Source organism: Thunnus albacares, chromosome 13, assembly GCF_914725855.1.
Source record: "Thunnus albacares chromosome 13, fThuAlb1.1, whole genome shotgun sequence".
Lineage (NCBI taxonomy): Eukaryota > Metazoa > Chordata > Actinopteri > Scombriformes > Scombridae > Thunnus > Thunnus albacares.
In genome coordinates, this window is record NC_058118.1 from 25,664,712 (window position 1) to 25,677,952 (window position 13,241).

Sequence of the window (13,241 nt, forward strand, 5' to 3'; positions counted from 1 at the left end):
CTGCAATCATTTTCTCACAGGTTATAAAAACTTTTTGGACTTTCTGCCAGGAATAATTCAGAAACCAGTGGGACATTCATGTATTTTATGTGACTCTGGAGAGATGGCTCTTGTGAAGAGGAGGCTGGAAATATTTCATACTTTGAAATGTTGGCTTTGTTTAGTAAGTTGATCAAAGGAAACTGTCTGTGCATGCAAGGCCAGTGGAAATTCTGAAGTAGCGCAGGGAAAAAATGCTCTAAGAATAGTCTGAAGAATAATAGTTTGGTTGCACAGTTGCAACATCCTGGGACCTTTCTTTATCTGTGACTCAACCCTGAATCTCTCTTTATAGTGCATTTCCACAGGGGACCACTTTTGAGGGCTGTACATCACCCGGGAACATCTCATTAAAAATCTGTCCGCCAGGAACTGCTCCTGAATATGTTATCCTGTGTCCAAAGATCTTTCTCTAGGGCTCAATACCCAGCAGATACACCTCCTTTTGAGGCTAAAATCTCTCCAGAAGGCCCCAGATCCACAAGAAATCTCTAAAAAAGTGGAACCTCTTTTTATGACAGGACACCAACAAGGTATTTTTACCATAATCTCTCTCAAGGCTCTACTGTATGTCCATGTAGGCCAACTTAGAGTTTGCATACCCACCAGGAACTTTTCTGCAAGGTTTAACATCAACAAGGAACCTCTATTTAAAGTTAAATATACTCCTGGTACTTCTCTTTCCCCCCCTTTTCCTGCTGGAACTCCTTAATATCCTTCAGATGCTTCTTGAAAGAGTAAAATACTTACCAAGATTCTCTCTTTCAGGCATTATATCCACCTGGACCCTCTCTGTAAGGTTCTACATGGAAGCCTCTTTTTAAGGCAGAACTGCCGACATGATGTTGTCTTTAAGGCACCTTAACATATTTTTTTGAATGTAACATCTTCAGTATCTATCAGGAACTTGTCTTTAGATGTTTATAACCAGCTGGAACCTTTCTTTAAAGTTTAAATACCCACTAATGGTTCTTTTTCAGAATCCGCTCAATCGATGATTTTTCATCTACAATATCTTAAGTACAATATCCACCAGGAACTTCTATTTAAGAGTCTATATCTCTAATCTTTTTTTTTTTAAGCTATTCCCAACAACCAAGAACTGCAAGGAGAAAACTGGGACTCTTCTGACTGATGCATGACCAAAAAAAAAACATTTTAATCAGAAGTCATGCGTTTTTTTATGCACCATAAATGTCTCACCTTCTAAACTTTCAGAAGTCTGCAGAAAATTTTTACTTCGCTTTGTGTTATTTGCACTGAGCATCTACAACTAATACCGTAGCGACCGGAGCTGGAGCGCTGCAGCATGGGACTCAGCTGCTTCAAGTCCTGGAAACATGACAGTACAGGCCACAAAGGTGAGACACACACACACACACATGCACACGCACAAACCATCAACATATTACTTGTTAAGCCCCTGAACTCTAGCTGTATGTTTGTGTGTGTTACCCTTGAGTGACATCTGTTAAATGCTGACTCAGGGTCTTGACGTGACAGTGTGTGTGTGTGCGTGCGTGTGTGTGTGCACGCATGCTTCATACATGTGTCCATGTGTGTGTTTGATGTGACTTTGAAGATGAGAGACAGCGGAATATAATGGGACATTGAGGGAGAAGAGAGGAAAGTGTGTTAACGAGTCAAAGCACCATAAGACAAAGATAGAGAGATGGGATGGGGGACAGTGTGTGTGTGTGTGTGTGTGTGTGTGTGTGTGTGTTGTTGGTAGCTGATAGTTGGGATTAATATACTATATCTGACATGCAGCTTGTTCATTTTTTGTTATTTGTTGAGTCACTTCAGTCGTGGTTTAAATTTCTTAAACTCCATTCAGACAGGATTAATATTCCAGGGGGGAGGTGGGAAATAACTATATATTTGTTTCCTTATTCTGATTTTTGTTCCTTATTTACAGCAGCTCCTGAAAATAAGCAATAAAAACATCTTTTTCTTGTTTGTTTTTAATTGTTATTATCTTTTTAGTCTGTAATTGTCTTCTTTCTTTTTGGAAAATGTCCTGAGACACTACGTTATATTACACTCGAATCTTACTCATTCACTATTTACTAATAAAATATGACACTGTCCTCTGTAAAATGTTTGGAGTAGCGTTACATTATTATAGCATCACAAAACCTCTTATGGAGGAGGTTGGGGTGGATGGATGGGTCAGAGTATGTGACTTGGACAAGGGAGACTGCTGTCGATAGTTAATGATGTTTCCTTTAAACCTGAACATGATTTTTTTTCTCAAATTATTTTTTTGTGCCTAAACCAATTCCAAATCTTAACCATAGTGGTGGCAGATGAAAAATGAATATAAATTCAATGTGTCACAGTGTTGAAATAATGGTCTGTGTGCACTATTAAAGGCTGCCCAAGTTCTTTTTTCCTCTGCCATAGTAATCATTTTTGTAGTCATCAAATACATTAAAAAGACTTGATTCAGGTCTAGAGAAAAAAAACCCAATCTACTAAAACTACATTAGCCTTGTGTTACTGTAATGGTCAGCATGATGTACTTGCATTTTGGTTATAAAGACTTAAGACTTGACTTGGACCTGCTCCCAAAAAAAAAGACTTAAAAGCAGCCGTGTGCGTGTGTCTGCAGGGAACAGGGACGTGTTGGCCAGTCCGGGCTCGTATTTCTTCCTTTCTAACAGCGCCGGTCAGGGAGACGAGTGGCTGAAGAGCCTCAATAAGGGAGTCTGGATCCCTTTCACAGGTACACACACACACACACACGTTGTTTTTAGACACTTTTGCAAAAAAGTGTGTTTCCCAGCAGTGTCTTTATCCCTGAATTTGCACAACTCACACAAGCATCCTAATGAATGTGAATGTTGCTCTGTGTCTGCTTGTATGTAGATAGGAAACTATTCACCAACAACTTAGTCATAACTATATTATATGGTGATAATATGTCAGGTTTGTGTGTCTGTCAGTTTATTTTGGAGTTCTTCTGCCCTCTAGTGGCAAAAATGTTAAATGAAAATTGTCCAAAGCAATCTCAGATCATGACTCTGTTTTTTTTATCTTACCAGTGTCAAAGGTTTTTAAAAACCTTACCTGACCAATCATCTTGTTTCTGATGGATCGAGGTGGACCTTGGATCCAGGGAGGAATCTCATGAATATCTTCCTCCCTTGCAGGGGTTTTTGGTCAGCGTCTGGAGGAGACGGTGCTGTATGAGCGGCGTTACGGGGTGCGTTTGGTTCCTCTGGTGGTGGAGCAGTGTGTGACCTTCATCAGGGAACGTGGTCTGCATGAGGTGGGCTTGTTTCGCCAGTCGGGACAGGCCAGTCTGGTCAAAGAGCTGCAGGAGGCTTTTGATGCCGGGGAGAGGCCCTCGTTTGACAGGTACAATGAACCAAGGTGGTATTTGTTTGTCTGTGTGTGTGGCTGATAGAGAACTGTACTGTTTTTGATCACGTTCTTCAAAGGGTTTTGTGAATAAAGTTGTCTTGCTCTGTGTTTTGCCTGCAGTAGTACAGACGTCCACACGGTGGCGTCACTGCTGAAGCTCTACCTTCGACAGCTGCCGGAGCCTCTGGTTCCATACAAGCGCTACCAGGACTTCTTGATCTGCAGTCAGAAGCTGACTAGTGACCGATTGCTGGTAACTGCAGTTATACACCAAGCTGTTAAACTATTCATCAGTTAAAGTTACCCCATGGACTTTTCTCTTATTATTAATTATTAAATCTTATCTACTTTAAAACTACATCCAATTTTACATCGTCTCCCAGATAGCATACGGAAGTGGGCCACTTCAGGCAATGATACCGCACTGCTGGCCTTCTTGAGCCTGAAGTGGCTTACCTGTAAAATAACAAATATGGCCCAAATATCACAAAACAAATGTGGGCCATTTTTGGCAAAGGTGCGGTGCATTTGGCAATGTGTAAACTGGATGTGACCCTAAAGTCGTCCATGTGATACATAGTGAATATGGCCCAAATATCACAAAACAAATGTGGGCCACCTTTGGCAAAGATCTGGCACAGTCGACAATAGTTAATATGGGTGTAAACCAAAAGTGGCCCACATATGGTGCAGCAAATGTGGCCTAGTTATCTTAAACATATCTGGGCCCGTTCTGGCAAATATACGATACAGTAAGCACTGGCTAATCTGGAAGTGGCCCGCATATGATATGGCGCATATGGCCCAAATATTTTACAACAATCTGGGCTAGTTTTGGCAAATATATGGCACAGCCAGCACTAGCTGTCATAGTGTGAGCCTAATGTGGCCCACATTTGAAATAGTAAATATGGCCCAAATATTGCTGAACATTATCGGGCCACTTTAGGTAAAGATGAGGCACAATTGGTATTGGCTTATCTGAATGTGAGCCTGAAATGGCCCACATATGAGCAAATATACGACACAGCCCAGATAGCAAAATTGTTATGGCCCATATCCAGCCCACACCCGACACTTTCATGTGGCCCACATACCGCATGGAATGATGGCACTCCTGTTTGCCAGATCCGGGCCACAAGCAAACCATAGCAATGCCACAAGTAAACCAAAAACTAAATAAATAAACCACATCTGGCCCACATCTGGACCACAGTTCATTTTTATTCTGACCCTGATCGGGCCCACGTTTCATATCCTCATCTGGCCCGCATTTGGTTTACATGTGGCATTGCTATGGTTTGCTTGTGGCCCAGATCTGGCAAACAGGGGCGGACAGCCCAAGTGCCATCATTCCACGCGGTATGTGGCCCAAATGAGGATATGGAACGTGGGCCAGATCAGGGTCAGAATAAGAATGAAATGTGGTCCAGATATGGGCCAGATCTGGTTTATTTGTTTAGTTTTTGGTTTACACGTGGCATTGCCATGGTTTGTTTGTGGCCTGGATCTGGCAAACAGGAGCGGACCACCAAAGTACCATCATTTCACGCGGTATGTGGGCCACATGAAAGTGACGAGTGTGGGCCAGATATGGGCCACAGCAATTTTGCCATCCGGGCTGTGTTCATTGTCTTCTGGTTTATGACCACTGTTGGTGCATTACTACCAACAACCATCAATCAGTGGAACAGCATGAAGGTTTTTGCTTGTGCATGTTTATCCTTGTGTACGTGCACAAGACAAACTCTCATAAAACATTGCTCTATGACGCCACTAGCAGTCAAAAACCCAACAAGGTACCTTTAAATCATGACTAGGGGCATGTACCATTTAGCGTGTCTTCACCAGTAAAGGAAGACAAAATGTCCCTTTTTCCTTTTTACATTATATCTTTCCTCATTTCTTCCTTACTTTTCTTTCCCCTTCTGTCCTCTCATCCTCTTATTCTTCCTCTCTTCTTCTCTCAGGGTTTGGGGGAGTTGAGGAATCTTCTTCATGAGTTGCCGGTTGCAAATTTCAACCTGCTCAACTTCATCTGCCAGTAAGCCCATCGTTATTTAGACTGACTGTCAGTAATCATGTTTCCATCCAAGTAGTTATTTAAAAGGTTGGATGTAAAACACCAACCTAGCAGCTGCATCCTGCACCATGTATTTTATCCACTTAACGTAGGAATGGAAACGCACCACCAGTTTGACTTATAATAAATTCACTGCAGAATTCGTGTGTGTGTGTGTGTGTGCGTGTGTGTGTGTGTACGCGCAGGTTTCTAAATGAAGTCCAGAGTTACTCCAGCAGTAACAAGATGAGTGGGCAGAACCTGGCCACCGTGTTCGGGCCAAACATCCTCCGAGCCAAAGCTGAAGATCCACAAAGCATCATGGGAGGTAAACAGATAAAGTGAACACGCCTGTGGCACCATATGAATGATTTATTTTCCTCCTCAAATTTATCTTGAAGAAATGAGTGTAGCATCTGTGATGTCACCTGTTGGTAAGGGGTCATTTAGGAATTGAATTCATGTTTCGACAAACAAAAACAAAACCTAAAACATTATACACAGTGGCATTAATTTATGTCTTTACTAAATTAAGTTAAATTTACTTATTTACTTAAATTAAATTAAAATTATTAAAACATTATTATTTAATATTATTTATTAAAATTGATTAATTTAATTAATTTAATGTCATTTAAATTCTCATTTAAACAATATTACGTGCAGGATGTTTTAACAGGCTGAAAACAACATTGTTGCTTACTTATAAGCTCTCATAAGTGAGATTTGAGACAGAAGTAGTGTACTTAGCCATATTATGGGAAAAACTTGAGTGTTTGGAAGATATTGACCATATGATGGGAAGTGTAAAAGTGGATTTTTTTTTAACTACTGTAAATCGAAGCTGACTACACTCTCCAGCCTTCATGACGACGAGCTGCAAACGTTTTAAAGCCCTTATTTCAAGACGCTTTCACAGGTGTTTGATACTCAAAAGAGATTACACTTTGCTGTGGTGTTTTCTGCTTGTGACACTATGTTTATGTTTTGTGTGAACCTGAAAGAACCAAAAGGGTTCTTTGACAAATATCTTAAAGGGGACAAATCATACTATCATACTGGTGTGATGTTGGAGGGGGGCCTTAAAGAGACAGGAGCTAAAACTGCCTTTTTCAGCCTGTTTCAGACAGAGGCTGAACTGAGGGGCTGCATAATGGATCACTACAAGATAAATGAGTAGTTTTTCTAACTGTAAATCATGCAAAGATATTCCAGTTGAGCTGTGGAGTATAAATATAGACCTTGAAATGTGCACGATACGTCCCCTTTAATTTATCTGTGTCTGTATGTGTCCCAGGTGCAGCACTGGTCCAGGTGTTGATGTTGGAGCTGATCAGAGAGCACGAGTCTCTGTTCTCCAAGATCCCTCCATCCATCTCTGCCCGTCCTCCTGGAGGTTCACATGCATCACCAAGTGCTCTGAGGCAGGCTCATCTCCACCCGTCTCCCTGCCTCCGCCAGCTGTCTCTGCCTCTCATCACAGAGCGCTCCCAAGAGCCAGGACAGCCCGCTGCAGATGGACACAACCCCGGGTACAACAAACACGCTTCAACAAAACTTCACTCACAACGTCTCATACAAACATCTCACAGACTTACATATGGGTGCTCTGGGAGTCTTGTCAGTTCTCACAAACAAAATGAGCGCTGATGAATGAAGGGATGATGTCATTTGCCAAAAGTAACAGTCTGGGGCCTTGAGTTTCTCACTTGTGTTAGTTGAATCATGTCATTTTTATTCCTATAGCCCAAAATCACTACTGCAGGTGCCAGGGTATACATGGAAAGATTGGGGATTTGATCAAATAAAACATTTGATTTGACTTAATGAACATTACGTCCATATAGCTATAACATCTGAACACCACAAGCATGAAAAATATTAGTAATGGATATGTTAAAATAGTTGGCTAAATTTCAATTTCATTTCATTCCAGTATCCATTACTTTGAAAAATTTAAAGTAATGAATGGTTGAAATGGTAAAAAGAAACAGATAAATGGTTAAACTAGTTAAAAGTATGTGGATAAACAGTTGAAATAATTAACTTAAAGATCCCCTCCAGACATGTATTAAGACATATGAAAATATTCTATTTGGAACAATAATGTGTGTTTCCACAAAAAATGTATGATTACCACATTAAAATCCTTAAAATGGCATCTGCGCCTTCTCCCTCATTAAATCTTCCAGTATCTAGGAATATGAAAATGTTGGACACAGGATGTCTCCTACGTCACTGAAAAGTCCTGAAAACAGGCTTCCAGTGTCAAACTCTGCACATACATCGTTCTGCACAGTGAAGCTCAAACATCCAACTGAAGGAACAAGAAAAAAAAACATATTTTTGAGTGGAGGGAGACTTAAAAGTAATGATTAAATGGTTCAAACGTCCAGCTTCTGCCACTCCAAGGATAAAAAACGCTAACCTAACCAAACCAAGATCCACTTTAATATAATTAATAGTTAAATAATGTTCTGTTTAAACTCAGTTCAAATGAATACATTTGGAACATGACAGGTGGTGTTGATGAAGGGGAACTTGAGTTGATGTGAGCAGGCTCTCGGGGAACATCAGACAGAAAAGTTTGGGAACCACTGACACAGAACACCGTATATCGTTAGATCCTCAATTCGGAAAAGGAAAAACCTATTTTCAAAAGAGATAAAAGAGAGTAAACTGAAATACAAACAATATTAAATTACAGCATGGAAAATCAGAAGGACAATATTTGGTAGATCGAATGGAAAAATATAAGAAATTTAACTGGTAATACTTATCAGGACAACATTAGAGACGAGACCACTTATACTGGAGGCATGAAATTATCACAACCAGCTGCTTCTTTGTTCACTAAGTAGATGTCAAAAAGATATATACGGACTCACCCTCACTCCTTTTCCTTTGTCCATTTATCTTCCCGCTTCATCCCTCCATCTTCCCCTCCTTCTTCACAACCATTAATCCTGTCATTCTTCCTCTCAATCTCTCTGTTGTTCTGCTTTCATAAACATTCTGTTTATCCCAGTTCATATATCCTCCATCTCTTCCTTCTGTTACTGTCTGAGGCTCAGGTCACGTGGCCTGAGATGCATCCTCAGTACTGAGTCTCCTCCTTCCCAACCTTCTATATACATTTGTCCATCCTCAACAACTCATTAAAGCTTTTACTACATACTGTTGTAGTGGTCTAACCTCTAAGTAGTCTAACCTCCCTTTCCTTGTTTTCTGTAGCTTTATCTCCTCTGCTGCTGCCAAATCAGACTTGTCTTCAGGTCAGAAGAGACTTCTCGGACACCGCTACACCTCCTCTCACCCTGAAAACTGTTTCTACCCTCTACCCTCTACTAGTCAGCCCCTTCAGCACCACGCTGACAGACAAAACATAGATTACCACCAGCACCACGCTGGTCAAGGATCATCCCCTGCAAATGTTCAAACCTCTACAACCAATCTCCAGCCACAGGACCCACTGCCAGACAGCTCCAAGTCCAGATCGATGCTCACAGGTTGGACAGAGGCCTGGCCAGGCCTGGAAGAGGCAGGGGTTAGTTTCTGGAGCTCTGGTGCTGCAGAGGCTGCAGAGAGTGCAGTGCCAGAAGCAGCCAGTGGAGGCAGCAGTGAGGCTCAAGAGGACAGCACCCCGTCTGTCTACGACAACCTGGACAGAGTCTCTATATCTCTGTGTCAGAGGATGGAGAAAGGCACTGGTGGAGATTTTGAAAACGTTGCAGTCAGCCATATTAGAACTTGTGAAGAGGAGGTGGAGCTAGAGGATGGCAGGCACACAGCAGACTCCTCCTCTTCATGGTCCTCCTGCGAGGTTTTCCCATTGGACGAGAGCAGTGATGCTGTGGGCGGGGTTAGTCCTGACGTGTCACCAAAGAGACCGACAAGGTTACCTTCAGGTCGGGTAGTAGAAGATGAAAACAGTGATAATGACGATCATGATGATGACGACAATGCCAGTCATGACGATGACGATAATAATGATGATGATGATGATGATGATGTTGGTGGTGATGATGGTGATGACGCCCACCTCTATAACTCTCCAGCCTCCTGTTCTGTGCTCAGTAACAGCCCTCTCAGTACAGGTAGCTCGGAGGTGTTCCTCCCCTCTGGTCCTCCAGACCTCCAGGGCCCTGAACCTCAGTCACAGCCCGAGGACGCTCACTCACTCCTGGCTGAGCTGCGGCAGCAGATGGCCCAGCAGAAGGCTGAGTACCAGGCCAGAATACACAGGTGAGACAGAATCTGTCCTTTGACTTTGAACTTGTTGAACTTGATACTTAGGGTTATAAATGAAGGGATCCGCCTTGTTTAGTCACTGGCCTTTGTTCCACCTGGTATCCAGCTGCCTCTGTAGTGTACTGTCTAAGAAGATCATAAACTACTAAAAGTGTGAAAGTCTGATGTTACACCCATATCTGCCTCTATAACAGCCTCCACTCCTCTGTGAAAGCTTTTAACAATATTTTGGAACCTGACTGCAGGGATTTGCCCCCAATTAGCCACAAGATTATTAGTGAGGTCGGCTGCTGATGTTGGGCGATAAGACTCGGCCTGTGTCAGCAGGAATGGTCTTGTGCCAAACTGATGTTGCAAAATTGGAAGCACACTAATGTCTCAAATATTGTGCGTGTTAGTATAATTTCCCCTCATGAACTAAGCAGCATTGGCCAAACCACAAACCCCCCCCAGACCAAAAGTAAACAAAAGTATGTGGGCACAGCTGTCCAGGCAAAAGAAAATACTGTAATATGGAGACAAACTATGATATCCTGTGGAAAACAGTTGGCAGTAATTAAGAATGATCTTACTTGTGGGGCAAATGGGGAAAAGCATACAGAAAATACACTGAGACACTTAATTAAACAATTAATTTGCCTTGTGTTTGACCATAAATGTGTGCCTAAACTGGTTATACTGACAAAAGTTTACTAAAGGTACATCCTAACTTCTAGAGGTGAGAACTAACCAAAAATATAGTCACATACAGTAATTTGGTGTTGGTAGTGTCTGAAACCAGTTACATGCCAGTATCTATCAGAATCTATTCTCATGCCATTAATAATAGCCAAATACAAGCCAACAAAACATGGATACACTTAAAACATCAATAAATATTCACGTTTCACAAGTGCAACATGTAGCTAGTGTTTGTTTAAAGCCTAGTTCTATTTACGTGCGCATGTGTTGCAGGTTGGAGCGTTGTAACGACGTCCTCGAGCGGCAGGTTGCAGTACTGCGGGTCAGTCTGGAGCAACACAGGCGCAGCCAGAGCGTCGCCGAGATCAAGATCCGCAACATGGAGCGAGCCAAAGCTGACGCAGATCGCCGAAACACCACACTTCAGAGAGAGATGGAGATGTTCTTCCAGATGTATGGAGAGATCAGAAAAAGAGGAGAGGGGGACGAAGGAGAAGGAGGAGGGAGTAGGAGAGAGCGCGTCTTACAGAGCCTCTGAAGAGGAAAAGAAATTTAAATTGCATGAATAGTGAAAGGTTTGTTGGTCAGAGCTTAATGAAAGAGAAGAAAGAGATTGGTGGATAACCAGACAGTTAAACTAAGAAATTTCACGTCAAGAAAATTTGGTGAGCAGCAGTTTGCGATGTTGGCTAGCTTCGTCACCCGTGAAATGAATGTCCCGGGGGCCTGTTGGATTGGTTGATTGGAGCAACTGCTGGACACTTTTTGTGTCTTCTGCTTTATCCAACCAGTCACCATACTATGTCTCTCAAGGAGGCCCAAGTGAGGTGTTACTCTACATGAGCCTTTAAGAAACCAACCTCCAATTTGGACGGTACTTGAACAACAAAGATCTAGTGGAGTACTGGAAACTGAAAGCAAATGCAGACTACAAGACTTTCAATATATCAAATATTTTCAGTAAGATATTTCTGTCCCAGACATTTCTGTTCACAAACTACACAGTTGATCTCAGACAAGATGTACTGATAACAAGATTATTTCAGTTCGACAGATCTACGGATGGAGCAAACACCAGATGCTAGAAGCTCACTGATCTCACGCCAAAGTTCACTAAGCTTCAGTTCCATCTCTTGTGTCCATACATGTGGAACACCTGTGCCTATCTCTGCCTTCTTCTAAGCCATTGTCTTCTTCCTCCTTCCTTTCCTGACCCACATTGGATATTGCTAATCTCCCATCTCAGACTCGTCTCTGAGGAGCCCCAAGTACAAGTGCATCTTGTTTTTTGGCTACGATAAATTTGAAACTTGTTTGAAAACTGTCAAGACACATCCCAGAAACGCTAGAACTACAGAAGTTACTATTACTGTGGGGATTGCAGATTAAAATTAGCTATAAGCTAACTCTGGTACAGTACATCAAATGGTAACATTTATGTTTAACACTATACATGGTCCCTTACAAATAAAATAAATGAATAAATAAAATACTATACTACAAGTGTGAATTCCTTGAAGACTCAAGCATCAAAAACTTGTCTTGGTCGGGCAAATCGTATCAAAAGCCATATAGTCAGCAGAAGGCTTTTTCTCTGCAGTGAGGTGTCTGATTCATTTTCCTGAGATCTCATTAACATGGCAGCAGACACTGTAAACACTACAAGGCTTTTTACATGTTTTCTGCAGCAAGTGATGTAACATTTGCTACTGAAAAGAAGTAAATAATACAATAAGTGGACAGCTAACATAAGCTGCTGCACATGGACGGGTTTGGAAAATCTCAACATCCGTGTTTCTTTGTTTCAGAGCTCAATACTGAGCAGCGTCACTAGGAATTACTGACGCGCCATGTCCTGTTGGAGAGACTTGTGGGAAACTTGTGGGAAATAAAATAATTATCAATAAAAATCAACTTGATGCACAGAATGTACACGAATCAGATGAGTTTCGGAGCAATCTGCGAAAGATTTGTCAATCAACCGGATGTTATCCGACGTGCTATCAGACGGGTTTTCTCTATAATAATAAGATATTGACTGGATGCTATACATGATGATTGTGTTTAAGGAACTAGACGGCCTTGCTGTGCAGGAATTCCAACAGACTGAAACTGCACTCTGACAGAAGCAAGGTAAGAATGTGCTTTTTTTTACAGTTTGAGTGCCAGTCGTCACAAAGACTAAACGTGCACAATGACTGTCTCAAGCATAAAGATACCAGAAGCCTTGTTCTGTTCACTTTGCATGAAGATGCCTTTCCAATAAAACTCTTACCTGAAAATAAACTCACACTCCTCTTTCTACAGATTATTTAATTAGTGCATCTTTTTTCAGTGTCAGTGTCAAGTAGCCAGGCACGTTGACTATCAACCTTTAACAGCTTTTATTGGTAATTATTAAAAGACAGATTCACAACATTTGTGTTTAAGTCTGTCTTAAAATAGTCAGGTGCCGATATGAATGCTGTTTTTTGCTCGCTGCTTCTGTTAATACTGACCATTAGAAGATCCCCTAAAAATGTGCTCACAATGTAAGTGATGCGAGACAAAATCCAGTCCTTGTTTTTAGCAATAATGTATTTAAAAGTTTAGGCAAAGTTAATTCAAGGCTTCAGCCATTCGAGTGAGTCAAATAAAGTGGATATCTTCCCTCTTTGATTAAGATTTCCTTTAATGGTCATTTTTATGCACTATCATACATAAAAACCCAAACAATGTTTCCCTTAAAAACACCAGACAAAAATAAATACAAGGCAGTGCAAGAGTCAATAAATATAGTAGCTAAAAAAGTCAATGAAGAAGTTATACTGACCAGTGAAAATTGTGATCCAGAATGATC

At 41.4% G+C, this 13,241-nt stretch overlaps 1 protein-coding gene across 1 annotated transcript; it reads left to right on the top strand.

Annotated features, from left to right (window-relative positions):
- The first annotated feature begins 1,005 nt into the window (after positions 1-1,005).
- Positions 1,006-11,843, top strand: LOC122995283 (rho GTPase-activating protein 22-like). The gene is made up of 9 exons (XM_044370377.1): positions 1,006-1,400; positions 2,654-2,767; positions 3,195-3,402; positions 3,529-3,661; positions 5,379-5,452; positions 5,677-5,798; positions 6,768-7,002; positions 8,705-9,715; positions 10,676-11,843. Exons 1-9 carry the CDS (start codon positions 1,349-1,351, stop codon positions 10,938-10,940), a joined length of 2,214 nt encoding a protein of 737 aa, XP_044226312.1. The 5' UTR covers positions 1,006-1,348; the 3' UTR covers positions 10,941-11,843.
- The last annotated feature ends 1,398 nt before the right edge of the window (positions 11,844-13,241 follow it).